The 24,866-nt window shown below is 40.6% G+C and overlaps 1 protein-coding gene across 1 annotated transcript; it reads right to left on the bottom strand.

Moving 5' to 3' along the window:
• Positions 1-777: 777 nt before the first annotated feature.
• On the bottom strand, positions 778-24,866 carry SMPD3 (sphingomyelin phosphodiesterase 3, neutral membrane (neutral sphingomyelinase II); the record flags this gene model as incomplete). The annotated part of the gene is made up of 4 exons (XM_010024466.1): positions 23,529-24,866; positions 11,870-11,945; positions 4,715-4,870; positions 778-867 (listed from the first exon to the last, which is right to left on the bottom strand). Coding segments are annotated over exons 1-4 (1,660 nt in total), but the record flags the coding sequence as incomplete, so codon positions are not given.

The following is a 24,866-nucleotide window of genomic DNA, read 5'->3' as shown; positions in this document are numbered from 1 at the left end:
AGGTTCCTGAAGAGGGCAAAGTCTGCTCTCTAAAAAAAAAAAAAGACATTATGTATTTGGGACAACACTTAGGGGTGTACCCCAGCTCAGGGCTGGTTTTACATTTACAGTTAGTTTGTAACTCTAGGCAAATCCATCCTACATGCACCTCTCCAATGCTGATGCCCAGAGTGTGCTTCAGGTGACCTTACCAGACCTTCCCATAGCACTTTCTGCCAAGTTTCTTCTCAACGGCTGTGGGTTGGTGATTTCATTTCCTCTTCGCGGATGTGGGTCCCAGCCAGCAGCTTGTGATGGGAAGTCCTAACACTCAGCAGGAGCAGCTCACCCAGTGCTCCCAACTGAGGTTCCTGCTGTTGATGGAAGCTTTTAGCCCCACATGACTTGCCTTGTAACCATACCAGTCTGCCCAGATCAAAGGAACAGCATCCATGAAAAGATGGCACTTAGTTCTTCCCATCTACCCTTTCCCACACAGCCCTCCTGTAACCTACAGCATCTTCCTGCGGATTCAGGGAGCATCAACACAGGCCCCAAGGCCAAATACCTTCCTATCCACTCACAACGCTAACTCAGACCAAAACTGACCCAGCAACATCCATTATAGTTCAGCAAGACACTGTTAAGGCTTATATACATGTTACAGAAGAACCCCTTGTAAATATTTGGTCTCCACCAAATTTTTACTCCCAGTTAGCTGAACTGTCTGCTGCTTACCGATGTTTTAAGAATGAGACAAAGAAATGCTCATACACTCGTGGTTAGAGAAAGCCTTACCGATTGCCCATGATTTATCCTCCCCAGGACCAATTCGGCATGGGTCTTTGTAGTGTGTAAACAGAGAATGCTGTTGCTCCAACTTGTCGTCTGCAGGGGAAGCACAAGCCCAAGAAAAGGTATATCAGCTACGTGTGGTGAACTTTGGACAACTGCTTGTTCTGCCACAACAGAGAACGCAAGTCCTTCTTCTTCGTCAATACATGTATGTACTGTTGATTTGAACCAGTTCAGTAGCAGCTGTACTGCACAGCACTGTCTTGTCTTGATCAGAAATCCCAGCAAATGCTTGCTAGGAGAGTGCTTTCCTACAGAGTCTTTCAGAGAAAGACATTTTCAGTAGTGTCTAGCAGTAAACTGAATAGAGTTTTCCAGCATATTTCTTTTCCTTGCCATTGGCATTGCATGACTTACACTGGGGCAAAATTTTAGTGGAGAATTGGACTGACTCTACAGTGGCAATGCGAATGCTTGTTGTGGGTGTATATACACATCTGAGTAAGTTCAAAGATAAAAGCTTGTGCTTTACTTGCTTCAGAAAAGTTCACTGAATGTTTTCCAAGCTCTAACAGATAAGAGGGACAGACAATTGATAATTTGCTTGGGATATTACCTATAGCATTAACGTCATTCTGAACATAATCATCATGACCTATCAACTTTAAATAAATTTCTTCCTAACTGCTGCTGTGCTCCTTGCATTTAGCACATCAAGCTCCTAGGATTATTTAGTAAGATATCCTACAAAAATGTGTATAGCAGAATTTCAGACACTGAACAAATGAGCAAGTTCTAGTTCTTTGTATGCTGTTTGACATAGCAGTCATTGTACCTGGGAAGCAAGCACAAGCAGAACTTGAACACACCACCTGCTACAATTCCATTTGTATTAAATGCCAAAGAAACTGGCACAGCTCCTGCTAACTTTCTCTCTTGCAGCACTTATACCTTTTACAAGGTTAAAACTTCTTAGCAACCCTTGAAGGCTCTCTATGGGACCAGCAGAATATTCACCTGTGTTTGGAGCTGCTGCTTTAAAGTACTTGTCACTGTCTATTGCCAAGACAACAGCATATGTAAGTACACATGAAAATGGACTCCTCTGAAGTGGGAAACAAAACTTTGAACTGTGACCTATGTATCTTAGCTAGAATGGAGATCACACACTGCAGGAATCACATCAGATCTCCTTGTGTGAAATGCTGTTCTTGCCAAGGGCAGAAGCTCTTGGCTTCTCCCAGTTATGAAGGAAGCAGAGCACAAACACGGAGTGCAGTAGTACTGTGTCCATAGCTGTAGGCATCTTTGCCATTTTCTTACTAGAGTCATTAATAGAGCTGACTGTCTTTCAGCTACTGCATCCAAACCAGCTGATCTATCTGTCTAGCTCCCCCCGCCACCTCCCCTAACTAGCTCTTGATCTTGAGAACATCTTCATAATCTTAGGGAGATTGAAAAATTAACTTGGCCAGGGTACCCTGGAGATGTGGCAGTGGATGGGAGGACTGACCTCTCAAGATTTGCCAGGGATGCAATGCAGAGAATTGCTTGTTCTGTCTGAACAGCCAATTGGTTTGTTTAATGTTTATGGAAAAGTAGATGATGAAACCTTTGTTCAGTTCATTTTTCCAGGTTTTCCCTTGTTATATGTCTACAAAATATCCCTCAAAACCAGAACAGATTAAAATTTTGTCATGACTGATTTGCAACTGTGACACTGACAGCAACAAGTTACAGCTGATGAGACAAACTTAACCCATCTGACTGGAAGGCTTTTTATCTTACGCTAAAAGGTTTAAAAACATTAACAGACTTCTACATATGTCAGTCAAAAGCAACCTGACCTTTCAAATAACGTTCCCACTAAGTGCATGAGTGTTGTCATAATGTTCTGTAAAGCTGGAAGGGAAAACTGAGTTGCAGAAAATTTGTCATAAGCATAAGGTCACTTATAGGCCTGGAGATCTTTGAAAACTGTTCTGTCATTACAGCTAAGAATAGAAGCTTGATATTCACTGGAACATTAATTACTTGCCATGTGAGTCTGTGGAGTGGGAAAGAATACAGAAAACCATACACAGAACCACAGAAAGCTGATAATTGCTTAAAAAAATTAATATGTTCAGTTCCCTGTAATGCTAATAAATGTCCCTAAAACAATGAGTAATGTAAAAATGGAAGAGAAGACTTAAAAACACTGTGTTAATCTTGCTTAGAGCACAAGGAAAGAAAGCAATCTAGAAATATAAAACAAAGTAGCCAACTTAATTTCAGTTCCCAGGCTGAGTGAATTTTAAAGGGGAGGGGGTTAAATAAGCAGCAGAGATAGATAGCAAAAATAAAATGGATTTTTATAATCTACTTATCAGTCCTCTTTAGTAGTAGTTGCAATGTTTACAACTATTATCTGCAAAAGCAAATAGTTGCAGGTCATAGCAGCATTAAGTATACCCTGTGCTTGTTGCACAAAATGTGAGTTAGAGTGCCAGAGCTTCTCAGGTGGAGAACACTGTCTACATTTTCTGCCTCTTCGCTTCACTCTTGTCTTTCTCCTCATGCTACACAGCACCATTCACTTCCCGTTTGCCACCTGGCTGGACAGTCTCCCCCTTCCTATTCAGCAGGGTTTTTTTTTTACCTTGATGGACATCTTTGCTTCCAGGCCACTCCATCCACCCAGCGGTACTGCAGGTGAAACAGCCACATCACAGATTTGACAGCAGATCTGGCTGTTCATGACCCCCAGCTTCTATCTCCCTTCACTGGCACTGCTCCAGTTGCCACCTCAGCCTGTCTGTATAGCAGCTTGACTAACTGAAGGCCTCTTACTGAGCACATTTCTTCCCTCCTTCCCTAAAAAACTCACTGTCACAGCTACCATTCTATTTTTCCCTAGTACATGTTAGTTTAACTACAATATTCTGTAGCCATTACCACTTACTGTTCACCTCCACAGTGCGTAACGGGTTCTTTTAGCAGTCAGAACACATGCCAGCACTTTCTCGGACCATTCTGAGTTTACTTTGGCTCATACAATTGTGACCCATTTATTTTTTGGTACATACGAGCTAGAAATGAACACCAGAAGGGCTGTGTTTTGGGTTGATGATCTCTTCTACCCTGCTCAGTGTTTCTCCAACTTTCCTAAAATCTTCTTTTACAAGTGTCCCAACAGCTCCAAGCCATTGAGTAAGGCCAGCAAGGAGCTCTGGTGGCTGCCTCAGCTGTTTTGAGCAGGAAGGCAGAAGGCATACACAAACACAGTGCTCTGCACTCTATATTAGCAATTTAACTGTTAGCAAAGTCTAATATTTATGTTTGGAAAAGGCTACCATCTCTCTGAACTCACCACCCATTAATTATTGTTTTGTGGAGTTCTTTTTCTAGTACCCTCAGCATCCAAATATAGAAAAAAAATTTATTAAAAAACCCCAGAAGTACACAGCATCAGTTAATTTTTTTCTAAGACTCATTCAGCAATGTTTAGTTCTCTGCAGCATTAATCTCCTGTTTGTTTATTTGCACTAATTAATTTTAACTGCATGAATTTACTTCTTTTTTCTCCACAAAAATCCCATAACATCCATGTCTTTCATTAGGAATTAAAATTCTAGTACAATAGATGTCTTTCTAATTCAAGTAAAGCTAAACCACTGGATCTGTCCTCATTATTGCTACCGGAAGTCACAAGTTATTGCCCTTTGTGCCTTAAAGGGCATGGTGCTTACTAAATCAGCAGAGCTGGTATGTGTGAGCTACCCTCCTGGGTTTATCTCAAGGCTAGTACCTCTGTTTGCTAGAGGTATCTGTAACAATTAAGTCTTTATTTGCAAAAACCAGTCACAGGTTCAGATATTGCTATAGCCTACAGGAATCAAGAACTCTCCTATTTCTTTCTGGAATAGGTAGACACCAGGAAAACAAAACCTTATCTTACCAGAGGAGCAGTTATCAAAGTTGAGATCTCCACAAATGACATCAAAAGCCACCAGCTCCTCTGGATTGGCTGTGCTGGAGGAGGAGGTAGATTTTCGGAATTCAGACAGCCAATCTTGAAGCATATCCAGTTGCTCACATCGAACAGTAGTATCTCCTGTAGCAAACAAATAAACATCCAAATAACCAAAACAAGACCTCCTTTTAGCAGGTTTCTCAGCCCCATGTTAGTTGCTAAGCTATTTGCTAGACATCTTGAGAAAAAGGGTGCAAGATAAAAAATGGTGTGGCTAATAGTATACTCAGCACATGGTGCGTAGCCCATTATGGAGTTCATTAGGAACCACACTTTTGATGATTTAAATACCTCCTCTTGGAGTCAATCTGGCAGGCATGTCAATTCTTCAGGCATGTGTGAAAAAGTAAGAAGACAAGGCATCCCCATCTACGCTGCAGACAACCAGCCAAAACGATTATGCTTCTAGCCAGAGGAGGAGGATGATCTGATGCACAGCAGTTACAATCAGAGGTTCAGAGTTAACAGTCCTACTTCAAACCAAACTGGACAGCATGTTCTGGGGTAAACCACTTGATCTTTGTTTGCTTTCTGATTTTTAAAATGAAAAATTTAACTTCAAGTATTACTAGAAAATGGTGAATTCAGTTTACTGACATTGTAGTAGTCCATGTGAGGAAGAGATCTATTTGCAGGGGGGTTGGAACTAGGTGATCTTACGGTCCTTTCCAATCCAAACCATTCTGTGATTCGTGTTCAAGTAAGAATGCTTTAACTGGAAGTATTTTTTCCTATTTTTAAAGGTATACGTAGATACAGGTTTGGGTAGGCAGTACTTAAGCAATGAAGAACCAGATCCTTTCACTGGTTGCTGGGAAGTCACATGAGGCCACATGTGCTGAGGTTGTACCTCTGTTTTATCAGAGTGATAGGAAAGGGTTCAGATTGACTGGTTGTTAAATACTTTTTGTTTGCAAAACCTTATCTTTAATTGCAGCAACTAATGACACTTAATTTCAAGCACATTAGGTGACATGAAGTCACTGGCTTTTTTAAAATGATTACAGCAAAAGCTTGATGTGGGAAAGCAGCAGGACACATTCTAGAAATAATTCTTTACCAAATTGTCTTTCCTTTCCTTTTGTTTTCACTGTACCTATAGTTAACAGTTGTAATTTCCCTTGTTTCCAACTTGAAATGCTATGTCAAGTCAGAACAACATTACTTTTCTTCAGAATAAAGGATGTGTTTTCAAACACCACAAACGAAGGGAAAAGCAGCAAACCCAAAATGACCTGACTACAATTTTATTTTAACCTAATTTACTACTTTGTGCTAGCTATTAAAAAGCTGTAAAACTCAATTAGAAACATCAGTTTTGTACATCCAAAGCTGTTTTCAGTGGCCACTCTGGAGACAGCAACTATTTAAGTCCACATCCTCAGAGCTTGTTAATCACCCATCTCACTGCAGTTGTTACCAGCACTTTATAAAGAGACTTTTCAAACATGAACTCAGCAGCACACTGCAACTGCGTTAGCACCCAGACAGACTTTAAGGATTAGGACTTCACTTTCCCATCACTATTAACCTATGAAGAGTTGGATTGTCAAGAACATCAGGGGAAGGGGAGCTGGGAGTGGTGTTAAAACAACAGTAAATACAAACTGAATCAGTAATGTTCAACCAAGCATGACTTGATACAATCCTAAATAATTGAGAGGAATATGGAAAAAGGACGTGACCAGGAAAAGAGAGTGCTTTAAATAGGTCCTGACACCGACTCATCTTTTGAGACTGGTAATTCCAGCAGTAAATTACCTTTTTTTTTTTCTTTCCACTTGTGTTATTCCCAACAAATCTTTACAAGTTGGGCTGTAATATAAAAGCAGATACAAGTGCTTCCTGGACCTATGCCTACAGTTTCTGATTACCTGTACCTCATGTTCACACATTCCCTAACCACACAACTTGACACAAATCCACGCCAATGTACTCTTGGGAAACCCCCTTGCTACCCAGCACAAGAAAGCCCTACAGTGAAGATGTAGTTAGACAAAAGCACAAGAAATAGGTCACGTGGAATAAACACAGCCTGGAGCAGGTGACATGAACCACAGAAGTTGTGCATGACTAACATACATGCTGCTGTCTAAAGATATAGACAGTATTACAGATTCATGCATGAGCTGAGGCGGCGCCGCCTACAGCAGGCCTGTGGCCAGTTGGACCTTGAGGATCTCTGTGGTTGGAGACTCCATAACCTCTGGTTACCTTTTCTAGTGCTTTGTCAACCTTATAATAAAAAACATTATCCTTTCTTTAAATGACATTTCTGGCATTTCAGTTTGTGCTCACTGCCTCTTGTCCTGTCTCTGGGCCCCACTGAGGAAAGTCTGCCTCCATCTTCCATGCACCTTCCTGTGAGGTATTTACACACTTTGCTAAGATCCTTTCTGAGCCTTCTCCTCCTGAGTCTGAACAGTCCCAGCTGGCTCATTCCTGGTGAAGCTTACTCAGCTTCATGGACTGTCCTCCTTTGCATCATCTAAATCTTTCTATCCTATCTATCTCATCTCTTTAGGGCAATACTTCCTTCTGGCCCATCTTTGTTTTCTCATCACACAACTTTTAAGGATGGTGCTTGTTGACAAGAATGCAGTAACATCTTCCTCCTCACAAAGTCCCCATTATATAAATTGCTTAACTGTCTAAACTGAGCTTTTACATCCATGAACTGTCAAGTTTTTTTGCATTTTCTGTGTTACCCATCAGGCATGGCTTCAATAGGATGAGTGATAAAATAATACAGCCATTGCCACATGGGCATAAACCTCAGGCAGCACTCTGTCACAGATGAGCACAGTGAAGAATGTAGCAGATCCACTCAGCTGAAACACACAAAGGTAGAGTTCTCCAAAACAGAAAACTTTCGAGAAAAACAAAAGACAAAACCATTATTGGAGAGTATTACAAAAGGTGTTTGGTAATGTGTATTGCTGTTATTAAAAACCCATTAACTGCATGGTGGCATACGTCTTGCATGGTGAGAATGCTGAGCCTTTGCAGCAGTACTGCACACCAGAGAATCTCAAGAGCTCTAGAGGAAAATAGTAGCCTTGGAACTCTAGAGACAGATGAGTTCCATTTCTCTTTACGAGTGTAGAACTTGTGATAGACCGGCAGCTCTGACTATCCCCACTAGAGGTCATAGAAGTAATTGCACTCCGGTATACTACGTGGAGGAGGAACAATGAAGTGAGCTACTTTTCCATGACGCAAGATGGGATCTTCTACTGCGATTCAAACATAATTCTTTTCTGAGATTAATATTAAGCTATTGCTATCCGGATTACTGCAGTGGCATAGCAGGTACTGCGTTTATCTGTAGGCAAAAGTTACTAGTGAGACTCAGACCAGCTCCCATGATCAGTAGTTTTGGAGATGAAGGTAACTAACTTAATTGGACACCTGAATAGAGGAGAAGCCAGATCTCAATTCAGATCTGCCAGAGGAGCAGACATTTCAGAAACTGCTGCTGAAATGAAATAGCAGCAGTAAATATTAACAGAAGAGACCTAGGTAGTAACTCCCAACACTAACATTCAATTCCTTCCGTCAGCCTTCAGCTCTAATTAAATGTTCAGATAGAATTACTGATCTGACTGACTGCCACCAGTGATTAACCAGATAATACTGATTTGTTCTAATTGCTCTACACTCTTTTCCTCAGTAACTGGCCTGGAAAAATGCAAATAATTGTGTTGTGACTGGCTCCTGCAGTCAGCATTTCTGAACTCTTTGCAAGGTCCGTCCAGCTTCAGATATTGTGTCAAGATGAAAGCATAGTGTGGGAAATCTCAGCCAGCATAAATAAATACTTCACTTTTGTTCATTACAGCATAATCATACTTGCCCTTTCCATTCACTTTGGAAATGCTTAAGTGAAAACCTGGCTTTAGTCAGAACTGGAGGTAAGTACTGTATTACACTGAAGAAGACTGTTTTGTCCTACTCTGAAAGATGTTAAAAAGAACACTGCAGTGGCTGAACAAAGCAGCTGACAAGCCTAGGCAACGGAAATCAAAACATCCAGTGAAGGTTTTTAAAACCAGAGTTCTCAGCACTGATAAGTGCTATGGGATATATTACCAGGTAGCTGCGAAAGAGGAGCAAAAAGAGCTTGTAAAGTGTAAGCCATAAAGCCTAGTCAAAAGGAAGAATTGTTTCCTGGCCACATTTAGCCATGAGATGGGCTGTGCCACACCTGGCTGTGTGACAGGTTAAGCAGACCCCTACTCTTGTAACAGACTTTAATCCAGAAAAGCCTGGGAGAACAAAAACAAACCACCCAAAAAACCAAAGCAGCAACCACACTTCCACCCCCCTTAATCTGCTGGTTTAGTTTTGAGCTAGGTCAGGTCCCCAGCAAGTGCAACACAGCCTACAACAGCCCTGTTAGCACAACTGAAAGAAGAAGCTGAGGGCAGACTGCCAGGGGGTAGGTGCACCAGCTTTGCCATTTCAGAAACATATCTGGAATCACTGCCTAAGGATGCTTAGCACCAAGGTTGCTTTTGATGGCACGGTCAGAATTTCAGACCTAGAGGGGTCTCTGTCAGTGCTGGTCTGAGTTCTGCTTAAGCTGTGTGTAAGCTTGTGGAACCCAAAACTGGTGCTAGAGAAGCACAAGTTGCCAGTACCTGTGCTGCTAACTAGATTCACACTAACCACAAAACAGGGATGTGAACGAGGTTACATGATAATACCCAGCATGCTACATTATCTGACATGGGCTGGAATAGCTGGGGGCTTGCTCTGTTTTGATGGCTTGGTGGGGTGTGTGAAAGGCATGACTCCAAGGGGGGTGGGTGGATTCTGGGCAGGAAAACCTGTCCAAAATATTAATCACTGACTAATTGAAAGACATCAAAGAGCCATGTAAACTTAATAGCCCCCTAGAAAATAATAATACTGTGTCTGAAAACACAGTAATTGTTCAGAACAGAGTAGAGCCAGCACATCCCTTGAGAAAAGTAGTAGTAGTTCATCCCTGACCATAAGCAGTTGGATCCGTTCATCTTACACTCATGCAAGTATCAGAACTGTCAAGTGTAAGTTTATGTATCTGAGAACGGAAGCCAAACTGCACTCACCATGTGTGACAGGATGATTTAAACAGCTGACCTTTTAAACAGTGCATGTTTTTACAGATACCACATCTCTACATCACTGAACTGGTTTTTAGATAATTTTTTAAATGTGTGAAATGTTATGAATCAGATGATACAAATCAGAAGGCACAGCTCTGCCAAACATATGAACTTTAGTTTTCCATTTCATTACCTAAACTAATATGATATATCAAAGGACAGTTATAATGTTAGCTCATTGTCTGCTCTGTTTGAGTGTAGTTTGAACCAGGTAAGCCTAAAAATATGAAGCAGGAACATAAGAAGGAAAACGGAAGTTTGCTTTTTACCCTTGAAGAAGCTAAAGGCTGACTTTGAAAATAGAACATTACTTCCCCATTATTCCCTCCCCCCCTCTTCCTTTTCAGTGTTACAGGGACTTCACAATGCAGTTATCAGAGGCTAACTGAGAATACATGCCTAGGTAATGAAAAGGACTGAAAATGGAAGTTTATAACCTAAACAAGACACCAACAAATCTCAGCTCCACGACAGCAGTCCCACAGTACATTACTATAATTCCAGAGTTAAAAATGGAAAACCAAGGAAGGATGTTACATTGTTAAAATGTAGCTGAAAAATTAATGAATCTTCTTTACCACTACCTAGTCTCTCTAATGTACTTTAGGGACTGGCGGGTTTGTTCCCAAGTCTGTCTCTCTGCAGCTGAACCACTGATGAAGTGGAAGGGATGCTGGCTGCCTGCCCAGGTTAACCTCGACATGCTGTGGCACATCAGTTCAACCTTCTGCCACGTGTAGTAGATTGCTAACTGGCCTCAGCCCACAGCATACCTGCTGTCTAGGTAGTCAAAGAGGGCTGTGTTGTGCTCTACAGCATGCAGGAGCACAAGAATCACAGTTGCATCAAGGAAGACTTCAGGATATCCATCACCCCTCTAGTTAAATAAAATTCTAATCTTACACAAAGTAAAGATCTGGAGATACAGCTTTTATTTTACTCCTACACCTACTCTAAGTATAGAGCTGATAGTTCTGATACAAAAGACAGATACATGGAAAATTTTCCATAGGCATCTCCAAGATGTTCAAGTATTTGTCAGTTTTAATTGATGAGTGTTGAGATGAACAGCTCAAATGGAGAAACATCTCAATTTCAAAATGTATGCATCAGAACACTGAAAATGGAATAAAATGACCCTACTATCTGTAAACTTTATTAACTTTTCTTTCCTTTGCTTTCTGGACTGGGATTGTAAAATGGAGATGAGGCCACCCATTTACCTCAGCCCCGCTCTGAATATTTAGATTAAATGAGAGCTGAATGCTGAGATACTATCATAAAAAAAGGTCATAAAAGATGGTTGATGAGAAGCAGGCTCCACCGCAACCTTATTGAATGACCTCAGAAAATACTGTTTCATGAAACAAAGGACACACAGCATGCTGTGGGGTGCTGTAGTAAACATTACAGTGGGATTGCTTTTAAACATGACCAGGAGAATTTTTCAGTGAGTGTATTAGCTTGCTTGCCATTTATGTATGAAATTTAGAGGTCAAGACCCAGAGAATCTGGGGTTACTCCAGCTGCTGATTTCTGCTGTCCCAACTTACACATTCCGATAATCCCCTGGTTACATATAAACAAACGTTTGTATATTGATACTCACAATATGGGCTGTTAAATGCTGTTGAGTAATGATAGCAATGTAAATGCCAAAATAACAGCATTTGGTTAAGAGGGAGCAGAGAGAAGGAAACCTCTCAAGGGATATTTTTTGTTCGTGTCCTATAATACTTAACTACTCCAAGAGTGAAAAGGGGAAGGTTTGGGGATATACTTGTCTACCCTTTTTCAGTATTTCACTGCTATTTGCAATACAGCATGTTAGAAATACTGGAGGAGCAATGCTTGTTACCCTTGCACAAGAACACCACCACAGGCCTAGGAATAGTGAACGAGTAGGATATACAATTTAGGACAGTACCTGCAATAGCTTGCAAGTGAGTGCAGGAAATGTATCCCACAATTCTTTGGTCCTGAGGTGTACTTCCCACTTGCACCTGGGAGGGAAGGAAGAAATAAAAAGGTGATTAATGGAAGAGCTCATACGACTCCACTTCCGCCCCAGCTGTGCAGCCTCCGTATATGGTATTGGCTTTTCTTTTCCCCCCCAGTCTTTCCATCTTGTCTCCATTTTGAAAGCACACACACTTGAAAATCCACTGGAGACACACACTGGGGCTTCCTGGGGTTGCACTGCCACAAGCACGCTGCCTCCCGCCTGATCACCATGTCAACCTTTCCATTTCGATGTGCAACACATGCAAAATGTGACCTTTGCAATCCTACTAGTTCTCTGTCCCAGTTGCACTGCTGCCTGTTTGTATTCCTCCTCTTGTTCATGTGCAGGATTCAGGCCCACCGCTGAAGTTCCATGTAATACTGATATTATCAACAGCCTTAATTCCTGCTCTCTCTGTAAGACCAGAATGCAGAAGGACAATATGCCAAGGGAGGCTGGGGAAAAGGATGAAATGTGAAATAAATACTGGTTTTGACCATGTTTTCCCTATTCCACAGCAAGCTTTAGATTTTGATGGATTTTTTTCCATTTTTCTACAGAGGTGTTAGGGATTTTTGCTGTGCCTCAGTGAAGTTTTACATTCTTCAGCGCACAGCTGCAGCCCCCATGTCTGTCAACCAAATGAAAATAACATGTGCTGCTGCTCTTACTCACAGAAGAGACAGGGCTTCCAGGGAAGCTGGAACATTGTATGATTCTTCATCTATATTATGTGCTACAGTCTTTTAAAAATATATCTGCTGGTAAACACACAACCAAATCAGAATCAAGTTTTGGTTTAGGTTTTTACCTCTATTGAAGGGTTTGGCAGCTCAGGACTTACACAGCTGCAAATCAGAATTCCCAGTGATTTGAGGATCAAGATTTGGTTTGAGGCAAGAAACTAATTTAACCATATGGTTTTCCTTTTCACAGTTAGCATGGCAACACTGCATGGACTACTAAAGGAAATGCCCACAGAGGAAAGTTGTAGCCAGGGCTCAGAAAACAAAACCACAGATGACTCTTCTTCACAAGGCTTGTCTCAGATTTCATCTGACATCTCTAACTAACAAGCAGAGCTCCATTTCATACAGACACAGTTTTGTCGGCTTGGTTGGTTTTCTTGTTTTTTTAGCTATCCAAGAACCACCTGATTCATTTTATAACTGGAAAGTCATCTCTGCAGTGGGTGAATTTGGAAGTTATTTGTACTCAACAATACCTTGTTAACTTTCAAGTTTTGTTCCCACTAGCAGATTATGTAATAAACAACTTGTGGTATTCTGTCCTCAGCCTGTTCTGTCCTCATTTAGACACCTTTCCAAATGGTGTTCTTGATGGTGTTCTTATTGCTGTGCCCATACAGTTCACCTGCTTTGGGGAGGGTGAACGTAGGGAAAGACAGGGAAAATAAATGCAGAAACTGGTGGATCCACTGGTTAAGCCAGAGGATTCTCCTGAACTTGTAAGACTGTAGCAGAGTCTCAGAGGACATCCTGATCTGCTGGATGGGTGCTTGTGACTACTGCAGATGCTTCACTATGCAGATCTCTTTCTTCCTCCCTCAGGCTGCCCCAGTCTGAATATATTACAATGTCACAGATGAATTAAAAGGATTGTTCTCTTCAACTTTTTCCTGCATCATACGCCATTCCAATAGAAAAGTGAGAAACCACCAATTTTTATCCTCCACTATTTAGGGGAGGCAGATGTATCAATTGTATTTTCCAAATGTAGTAACTCAGAATCAGATTTTCTCTTCAACACTGAAAACTACGTACTGTAATGTCTGCTAGTTTACAAATGTGCAGTGTCTCCTGCTGCACAGAAAAGTGTGCGTTGAATGTCTTTCTGTGTCGCTTACTGTAACCACACTGAAGATACTGCATGTAGTTTCCTGCCTTATAGCAAGAATGTGCTGCTTGTAATCCTCATATTAACCACAACAGATGGAATCATTGTCAGTGTCTGTATCCAAAAAGCATAAAAGATTTAAGTCTAAAAGCTGAACATCCAAACATAGGTTTCAGTCAGTTGAGAAAAAAAAGTCAACTCAAAATGGCTTTAGAATTCGCTGTGTAGCCTTAATGGAGTGCCTTAAAAGGCCTCATACTCATCAGCTAATTAATGCATAGGATCATCCTCATTTGCATTAAGCATAAATAAATACATTGCACACTGTGTCCCTGTGTGCACAGATCTATGCTGAAATGGTCTTGGGATCTTTCACTCTCAAAGAAAGACTGACTGTCGCTACAGGCATCTGGGTGAGTGCAACAAATGCCCCTTGGGGTTACAACACGGAGGAACAGTGCCCCAGGGCTCTGCACTTGCTGGTAACAAGGGTTGCTTTACACACCCCCTGTGGGGGAAAAGGAGAGGGCCTTTCCTAAGGACTCTGCTAATTAAAAAAAACCCACACACAACTCAAAAGCATGAGCTAAAGACATTAAGATAATTAGAATTAAGGATGGAAGTGACAGCCTGGAATTACATCCAGAGCAGCTTGACTCCCACGTTTCCTCCAGTGTTTTTGACTTTTGGTTTGGGGTTGGTTTTGATTGTTTGTTTTCGGTGGTCCAACCGGAGACCTTTTGAGTATAATCATAATGGAGGCAAATATTTGTGACTACTACTAGGAGAGAAAATAAATATCCTTGCAGCTTCTTAGTCAATTCCCAGCTACAGCAGAAGCACTAGTCTGTTAAATACGATCTGAAATAAAATAGTAAGGAAAATGTAATTATTCAGTCTAATTTGGTATTTCACAGAGGGACAAGGACTATGGGATGTGCAGTCAGGAAAACCACTTAACCTCTAGAGTATTACAAGCCCTGTAATTCTGCACAATACCATTCCTTTGTGTGACCAAAGAGTGTAGCTACTTTTAGACTGTTCTATTTTCAAGGGTATGTTATGTTGTGGTGACTTGGCCCAAACAGCTACGTGGCAGTCTTGCAGGAAGGCAACACTGAGTGTTCACTTCAGCCTGGAACAGGATTTGGCAGAAAGGTTCCACTTCCATCAAACCAGGTCATTTCACAAACATAACTATTTTTGCTGCTTAATACAGAAAAAACTTCTAAATTCACATTTGCAAAGAAAATACATGTAAGCAAATAAGCCAGAGTGGCTCCTTCACCATAAGCCTGACTAAAGTTCACCTCAACTGTTTGACAGTAGCAGCAATGTGTCAATAATACATTCACTGAATTACCCTTCTGCAGGAACTACTTCATATACAGCTTTCTAAAAATCATTGTATAATCTTAGTCGTGTTATGAAGCACTCTTCTATTTCTATGGAAATTCAAAGAAAGGTAATATCTAAATGTATTTACAGCTTGCCTATGTTTTAAAACAGGGTAATTATTACAAGAGGAAAAAATTGTATGTGTTATCCTGTTAAACTCTGATGTTACCTAGAGGTAAAATTAGAACATATGCGTGGTTTAATAAAGTGCCCCACTTATGCAGCTTTGACAGAAACAAATGAACATTTTTCCATATTATGCAGAAATATGCAAAATATATTCCAGTAGAAAAAAGTTAAGTATAATTATTTAACTTCACAAAAGTTAAGTAATCAAACTAGTCAAACATTTGGAAACTAGGAGTGGATTTGGTACACCAGTGAATATTACATTTTGTTTGCTGTTGTGGGGACATAGAAAGTTCCTTACAGATGAGAAAGGAGCTATTTTCTGTAAAGGGGAAAGCCTGCTAGGTTGTATTTGGAATTCAAAACATCAGTTTCTACTGCTACATGTTTGCATTTGACCCCTGCCTATAAATAAGAAGTGCAAACCTGACAGCTCTGAACTTTTATCGGTAACTTCAAGTACTTTTCTCTGTGCCATAGCACCTTAGTACAAGCTGTTGGAGAGACCACATCAGCTGTGCTGTACTGCACAAAGTGGTGTAAGTTCCTGTAGTTGTGTAACAAAAACTTGTCATGTGTCAACTGAGGAGGAGACTGGTATCAGGTAATACACTGTGCTCGTGAAAGACAGCAAACCCTCAGGGCTACAGCAGGAAGATTCTTCTTGACAAGAAAAAAAAACCCCCAATATATAGCAAAAGTTGAAATTTTAGCACTAGAGTGAAGGAAATAACTTGAAATTCAATCACATTACTTGCTGTCATGAGAATTTTCTGAGTTAAAGGAAAAATCATGCACAGCTCATGTTTACCATGTATAGTAAGTATACAAAGCTGCAAACATGACAAATGTCTTTATGTTTACGCAGTTCTAATGTATCTGGATATCAAGAAGAGCATCAAGAGATACTTCACTATAGAAAACAGGAAATGCTACCTAAATACCAGCAGTGTTTCAATACCAGCTTAAAACCCAGCTTCAGACATGTCATTGCTGTGTTAATAAATCATCAGCTACTTAGAAGGAAATGTTCTTTAATGCTTAAACATTTGGGCTGTGCCATACATGAGAAATCCCACTCAAGGAATCAAACTAGATTCTCAAACACTAACTCTTCACACACAGACATTACACGTAGACAAAACCAAAAGGTTTGTTGTGAGGGAAACTTAATTAGTTAGACATTTTCTAGAATCTTCACATTATCAGGAGGTAGACACAAAAAAATCCAAAAGACAGTTTCTTTGTGCATGAAGGGTTCATACACAAACAATTCTGAGCCAGTGCTTCTTCCATCATGGGAAGCAAATCCAGGTGAGCAAACCAGAAGAGAGCTAAAATTTTGGTGTACTCCTCGAAAAAGAACTCACAGAGTTTACCACCCCACAGCCTACATGTGGACAATAAAACCAAAGCTGGAAGGGTAAATAATCTGAATGCAACATTAGGAATCCTTCAGGGAGATGAGCGCTGCACCGAATTGCTCTAGCTTCAGCTGTTACAGTTTCATTACATCGTGGACTATAAATGAGCAAACCCCTTCATTTCATCAGATCAGTTGACTATGAAGGTGTCAGTTTTGCACTGGAATAAATGTGAACTGTAGTACTGATTCCTGTATTATTCCTGTGAAAAGGTTATGTCTCCTATAGAGCTCTACAGCATTTATGGTCATGCCAAGAACTAAACTAATGATGTTCCTATTGTGAAGAAAAGCTAGCCAGGCTGACAAGCACCTGCATACTCCATGGGGAAGCCCTCTCTCCTTAAAAACAGACACCTGAAGGGTGCATTTGTAAAGAACAGCATCTGAGCAGGGCCTTGAGGTTCTGTTTGCTTTGGAAATGAAACACACCAGACAGAGAACACTGACACAGCCTTCACAGTAGATGTTACAGTGACTCAGAAATATTCACCGTATGTGGCCAATATTGTTCAAGTTCAAGAAAACCTCCATTAAAAATACAAAACAAAGTTTAACTGAATTGCTGCAGACAAGCAACTACATGCACAAGGAGCGACACCTCCACACACACTAGCAGTTCTGACCCCCTGGGTTTGATGTCCTGAGATGTGGTGGTAACAGCATACTCCTTGTACCTCCCAATTGCAACTCCCGTGGGAATATCATCACATGCAGTTATATTGAGGAAACAGAATGAGAAAAAGAAGATAAAGAAGTGGAAAACACTGTTTCTTTTCAGTACAACTTTTCCATAATCTCCCAAATTATATCAGCCCCTCCTTGATATTTGTTTCTATTTCAGCAATTTTCTGAGAGTCAGCACCAAGCAACTAACTGGAAGAGCAAGGCCAACTGTGGGCCCAAGACCTTGCTCAAGGAAAACTTGAAACTGCTCACATTAACAATTCAAACCTTCCTGACTCAATGGGATGAATTGGATTAGTGGTAACATCCAAGAAAGATATATTTTATTCGTGTTCTTTGTAGTAGCTTTCTGGTTAGGTTAGACATAGTGTAAAAGATCTATCTCATTTTTGGTACTTTGACAGCTCTGCCTTTTGCCTTTAGAGATAGGTAGCAGCTTCTAAAGAAGATACATTAGTTAAATTACTAATTTATTGTTATACCTATGTTATTTATGCATGCTAAATAGATTAGTTTAAAATGTTGTAGAGGTCAGCTTAAAATTTGGTTTCGTGCACTGAAGCTCTTTCTAGCCACATTTGTAATTGATTAGTTTTGAATCCTGTTTTTCCCCATCTGCCACATAACAACAATCACTGTTCTATGAACTCAGAGAATCAGTTATTTGGCAAAGCTTCATTAAGCTTATATGTGAGGGAAAGTGGCTGGAAATTGGTACCACGAATGAAGGGCTCTTCCTTTTCTGAAGAGGATGAAGCCCACATCTCATTCTCTCAAACCTGTATTTCATTCTGCACAGCAGTTTTAATTTGTCCCCGTTAATGAAGGAGAAAAAGACTCTGATTAATAATACTAGCTACATTGAGGGAACGAACATGGTACAGTGCCATGGGAAGGTCTTTTTCTTTTTTTTTTTTGAAAGGTCTCAGGCAGTTCATTGGACTCTATCCAATTCCTGCATTAACATTTTATAGCAGAAACTGAATATGTGGGAAATGTTTAGGTTACCCTCCTGACTTAAATGGCACAGCTTTAAAGTTATCTAAACAAATTCATGAACAGCACTAGACATTTCTTTTATACACCTTGGGTAACTGTAGATTCTGGATAACTTACCAAGGACAAGAAAAATCTAACCACTGGAATTGCTGGATGGTCTTATACTGAGGTCAGAAAACAGACATTCCCCATTTCTTTGTAATCCTCAGGTAAAATAGCTTCCCCTCTGTATCTGTGGAGCTGAAGCTGGCCCTTCACTCACAGCCATAACACACACAAGCTGGCAGGGGACAGTAAAGGCAGCTTAACTGCCCAAGCAACCTGCATCTGATCAGTAGCATCAAAAAGGAGAATCACAGAGGTTGGTTCAGGGAACTCTCACATTATCTTTCAAAGCAGGCACCTCAAGAGCAGCAAACAGTAAAACCTATGCTTCACAGCAGCTTTCCAGTCAGAGCTCCTGCTCCTTCTCCCACCTGCTACCACCAGACCAGCTCTTTTTGAAAACAAAGTTGAGCTTTGCACATAAAGCAAAGGTTGCTAGGTTTCCTTTAAGCAGTGAATAATAGCATGTTCTCTGCACAATTACTGTGCTCCCTGAGAAGAGCATTAATTTTCAGAGAATTTGAAAAGTAAATCTGTTAATAAGCTTAAGAATTAGTATCAATTAAACACAAGTTCTTTCTGAAATTTAGCAAAACCCACAAGACATTCTTTCCTTTTGATTTTGTTAGAATACTACTAGCTGTTCCAACGACCCCATCAGACTATGGGTTTGGTCTATGTTCACATAATTCTGTTTTAAGCAAGAATTCTTATTTTTGCTAAAATTCTTGGCAGATGCCAAAACCCAGAATAATTTCCTACTAAGAGTGACAGGAAAAAGCCTTCTGTGCAATATACTTCCATATCCCCTGGTCTCATTCCAAAACCTTTCCTAAATTAACAGCCATTTTGGGCTTCCCACCCCAAGGATGCATTTACATGTCATATGGCACAGGTTTATGTTACAGCTATTACACTTAAAGGACAGAGAGAGGCAGAATTTGTCAGCACAAGCGACAGTTTTTACTCATAGAATCACAGAATCCCAGGTTGGAAGGGACCTCAAGGATCATCTGCTGCAACCTTTCTGCACAAAGTATGACTTTGCCCAGACTAGATGTCCCAGCACCCTGGCCAGATGAATCTTTAAAGTATCATTAGATGTATCGATTTTTTATTAGATTGATACATCTGGAAAAATACTGACAAACTCTTCATTTAAGGAGTCTCACAAATTGAGGATTTTTCTGGTTTTATTGCACTACTGCCCAGACCTTACACAGCATCCCTGAAAGACAGCATGACTAAGGCTACATACAATCCTTCAATCTAGAGATGAATGTTGACATTTTGAAACCTTTAGTAAATTACAAACAAGTGGTGCATTACACACTTTTTGCTCAGCACTCACTGATACCTTGTAAACTAGATTTGACTGCACAGTCATCACCCAGTTTCTGATGGGGACTTGTATTTTAAAACTCGCTTTAAATTCATCAAACCACTGTGTATTAAAATCATGAGTGTGTCAAACCAACAGGTGCAGAATAACCAAGAACGCTGCAATCTGCATCACGTAATGTACAGACACATACAAGCCAACTTTTTAGTTGGCGTCACCAGCACAGGACAGTATGTGTCAGTCCCATTTCTCTCCTCTCTCACTGTAGCAGAATAGCAGTAAGAGACAACTAGAATTATAAAATCTACAAAGCAGAGTCAAGGGCTCTTTTTGTAGGCATTTTAAATTAACATGACATGCAAAGCTAGAACAGAGTCACACCAGAGCCTCCCAAAGGCCTGGGCTGTCAAAGTAAGAAAATGGATTGGCTGATTTAAGCATCTGCTAACTCCTCCTCCGAGTGTTCCGCAGCAACTGGTAACAGTGGTTTAACACTTCAAACATGAAACTGTCACTGAGGTGCAAGTGACATTTCCCCCCTTCTTAGAAGCTATTTTTAATGTGATTGTGTCCCTCTAAATCTGAATTAGACTCTCAGATTGGCAACAGAAACATTGCTGGAGTCTGAAGAGATCAAAGTGCTGAATGTAGCTTAGTCCTCCAGTTATGCAGAAAATGGTCTTTACACAATAGTTACTCACAACTTCTTCCTTATATCTAACCTAAACTTCCCCTGTTCCAGTTTAAACCCATCACCCCATGTCCTATTGCTACAGTCTTTGATGAAGAGTCCCTCTCCAGCATCCTGGTAGGCCCCCTTCAGATACTGGAAGGCTGCTCTGAGGTCTCCACGTAACTTCTCTTCTCCAGGCTGAACAGCCCTGTATTCTCAGCCTGTCTTCATATGGGAGGTGCTCCTGCCCCTGATCATCCTCGTGGCCTCCTCTGGACTTGCTCCAACAGCTCCATGTCCTTCTTAAGAAAAGCAGTACATAAGAGCTGATTATTATGACAGCTACTAATCATAACCCTTGAGCTCTGGAAGTCTCTTGGGTAGAATAACTCTGTATGACTAAGCAAATCTCTCAAATCCTTCCAAATCTCCACCTGAACTTTACAATCTAGATGGTGAAGGCAGGGCAGGGAAGAGGGGGGCAATGGAAAAATAATTTCCTCTTCATGGGAATCTGAACCTATTCTGAAAGGAAATGTGTGAAACCATTGTACCTTGGCAGTACGGATCTGTTCTGTGACACAACTCCCTCAAACAGTTTTGCCTTTTTGTTCAAAACAAGGCAACTTCCATTAAATGTTTTGTTCCGAGACCTTCAATTGATCTTCTTATCAGTTATATTTGTAGTAAGGAGACAAACTGTCCTTTTTAATAAGTGCCAGTTTCTTTGTATGAATATTCTTCTGAGTCTGGATGTTGGGTCTTTCGCGAGGTTCAGAAAGATTTGAATACAGGCTTCATCCTTCCAATGAGTGGAAACATTAAATGATTTTATCCGTATTTTCAAAATATGCAAGTCACCTCCCCTCACTCTTATTTTTTTAAACAACATAGAGAGCAATTGCTCCTTTACACAAAGATGAAACCTGTACAAGGGGAGCAGCTTCGTAAGCACACTTCCAAAACAAAGCTCAAACTTACGTCTTTGCTGCTTCAGGGAAGGGAACACCGTGCTTTCCACACAGAGTTTGCACAGGACAGAGCCCTAACTACACCACTTCTGAATGAAAAGCAATTAGGAGACTCCTGCTCTAGAAGGCTCTCTTACTGTCTTTGAAACCACACTGAGATGAACACAGATACAGGACTGGATTGCATGAGATACATACAAAAATCTAAAGAAGTGTCTAAAAGCAGTGATAGAAGCTGCCCATTTGGAAGGGCAGAGGAGTGGCTAGAACACCACCTTCAGCCACAGTTAGGATATGCTTTGCTGGCTCGCTATTATCCCAGTGTGATACCTGGAGACTTCCGAAGTTAATGGATTGCTTGTCACCAACTTGAAAAAACAGACCTGGCTTTTACTTACTGTAGCATTTGTCTCCAGAGTCCACACAGCTTCAGCTGTTCATTAAGCACTACATCAAGAAAGCCTTCAAACCTACCTTGTTTCAAAACTAAAATTTAATAGGTAATTCCTGCTTTGTGTGTGTGTGTGTGAAAGAAATGACCAACGATCACTTACTGTACAATTAAGACAGAAAGTCATTTCATATCAGAACAGACTTAACTCAGAATAATATTTTAGGTATAAAGTACAGAATGCCAGAATGACACAGACGTGAGGAAAAATGGACTTTCAGCAGGGCCAGAATTCTGTCATATTTAAAGGAACATAGTAGTCTTTGAATCTTCATAATAATTGGTCCCTATTCCCTGCTCAACAGTAACATTATTTAACAACTCGAATCCATAATTAAGTTCATCATCCCAGTGGAATTTTGAAAAGAGGCTTAATTTTCTACAAGAGAAATGGAAACACTGCGGTCTGCCTGGCAGGGGAGCAAAACAGTGACTCAGCAACGGGCAGCTGAAAGCAGATTGTTTTTAATCTCTTAATCCCTAATAAATGCATATGTTGAAGGGCAGTCCATGTGACCCTGGTAATGTTTAGAGTGCACAACATGTATATTCAGATTTTTGCATCAGACTTTATGATGAAAAAAACCAAACTTCAGATGTTTATAAACAACACGTAAAAGTACAGTATAGAAAGCTTAGACCCAATTTTTGGAAAGCTGTATTCAGATACGGATATGCCTTTGTTTATGTCAAATGTAAATGAAATGCTGAACTATCATCAGACTGCTGATTCTAATATTTGCTTTCTTTATGCAAGTCACAATACCAACAGGTTTTGCCTTCTTTACATATTACAAACAATGTGGGTACAGACCCCATTGGTCCTTATTAACAATCCATATTCTCAATGGCTCTTGATGGCTTTTGTTGAGAACTCATCAGCATATACACCAGAAAGTACTCACAATGTGAACACCTGGTGTATTTTGCTAGCAGTAGAAAAAAAAAAATTCAGGTTTTAGTTAGTAAAACCCATTCCAAACTGTGATAAAAATCACAAAATCCAGTATTCTAGGAGATTGTAATTTTTTTTTTCTCACTCACTCTTCTTTGTATCTCTCCTTAACAATTCTTTCACAAACAAGAGACAGGGATAGCCATACATTTCATTGCAATTCTTTCAGTTTTATCCAGTTGGCATTTAGACTTTCAATTGTCTTTTGGTTCCCACATAAACACATAACATGCATAAACTGGTTTCCAACAGTAATAATACTCATTGTTCTATACTGGGGTTATAAGGCCTAGAATCTGTGCATTTTATTAAAGAGGTTTCTGTAGAAAAGAAACTAAACTTACGTGAAAACTACTTCAAAATTTTGACACTTGAAATGATACTCAAGTTCTACCTCCAGAAGGTCCCTTGTTATTTCATGCACAGTATCTAGGCCACAAAACCTATTATATAAATTTTATCAGGTAATCTAGATCTGAATAGTGCTTCTTTGAACTCTAATAGAAATGACTGAGAGAAGAGAAAACAACATAACTTTATAACTTGTCCTATAAACAGAGTCAGTATTTATGGCTTTGGAAAGGCTCTTACCTTGAGAAACAAGGCTCCCTTGGAAGCCAAGGAGTCCGTTCCTCTTCCGTTGGGGTAACAGTGATAGGCAGCATCCATAACAGGATAGCGGCTGGCAAAAAGTAGACCACTGTTCACAAACTTAAAGCTACAGCAGCTGTGGCAGCTGTAGATGCCAACATCATAGACAATGTATTCAAAATAGTGATGAAGCTGCTCTTTCAATTTCTCTGCAGCTCTTTTGTCAAACACTTCCTGCAAACACAGAAAGTCCAAGTTGGCAGGGAAGAAGGCAGAGATCTCATGATCAAAGGTCTCATCTGTATGTTTCTTTTTCCGCACTGAAGTCTTCTTCATGATTGAAGCTTTATAGAGGAGCTTGTTGTTGACAGTGCTTTGGTCCACTGTACCATCCCCAACACGAACTTTAACTAAGGACTCTCGTGAGGCAGAGCAGCTGTCTAAACTCCCAGAATCACCTTCCTTCTGTTTGTGGTTAGGTGTTTTTGAGATCTCTGCATCACCTTCCAGTGAGGGCTCTGCTGGGCCGCTGGCATGAGCCTGGCCATTGACGGCATCTGTTTCTGTATCTGACATGTGGCCATTATCCTCTCCGTTTATGCGGACAATGCAAGAGTTTTCTTCTCCCTCATTTGGCTCTCTGGTTCTACCCTTATCTTCTCTACTATCCTCACCATTGTTTGAGCCAGAATTGTCTCCTTTATACTCCATTGATGTTGTCCTTTTCATGCCAGGATTAACAGTATGATTAGTGCTATCTCCACCCTGTGGGGAGACCAAGCTGCTAAAACTTGCTGCACTGATGGAGGTGTTGGTAGGAGAATCTATGTATATTTTGATCTGTGGTCTGCTTGCCCCATTTCGGATCCTCCGGCCAATCTCTTTAGCCCTCGCCTGTGTATTGAAAACATTATTAAATCTTGCCAGAGAATCTGGCAGCAGGCAAACATTAGCGCTGCCAAAGCAGAAGCTCTTCCCACTCCCTGCAGCCTTCCATTCAGTGAGCAGTGTGGCTCCGTTGGCATGGTTCTTGTCTTCTAGTCTGGAGTAGATGTATGGCCTTCTGGCTGACTGGAGTGGGGACCACAGCAAGAAGCCAATCAGAGCAAAAGGAAGAGAGGCTACTAACAGTGCCAAGTAGATGGGAGTGGTAATAATGATGCAGAGAGCATGAAAATAGCATGGATCATCTGCTCTTTGACGTTTTTCATAGGTGGTTGGAACAAAAGAGGCTACAAGCCTATCTGCTAACCAGTAACATGGGAAAATCAGGCCCCACGAAAAAGAATGCAGAACTGACAGAAAGCTGTTGGGAAATGGGGAAGTGTATAAAACCAT

This window comes from Nestor notabilis, unplaced genomic scaffold (assembly GCF_000696875.1).
Source record: "Nestor notabilis isolate BGI_N333 unplaced genomic scaffold, ASM69687v1 scaffold14941, whole genome shotgun sequence".
Lineage (NCBI taxonomy): Eukaryota > Metazoa > Chordata > Aves > Psittaciformes > Psittacidae > Nestor > Nestor notabilis.
Note: the sequence above shows the minus strand (reverse complement) of the source record. Positions and strands in the feature narration are given on the sequence as shown.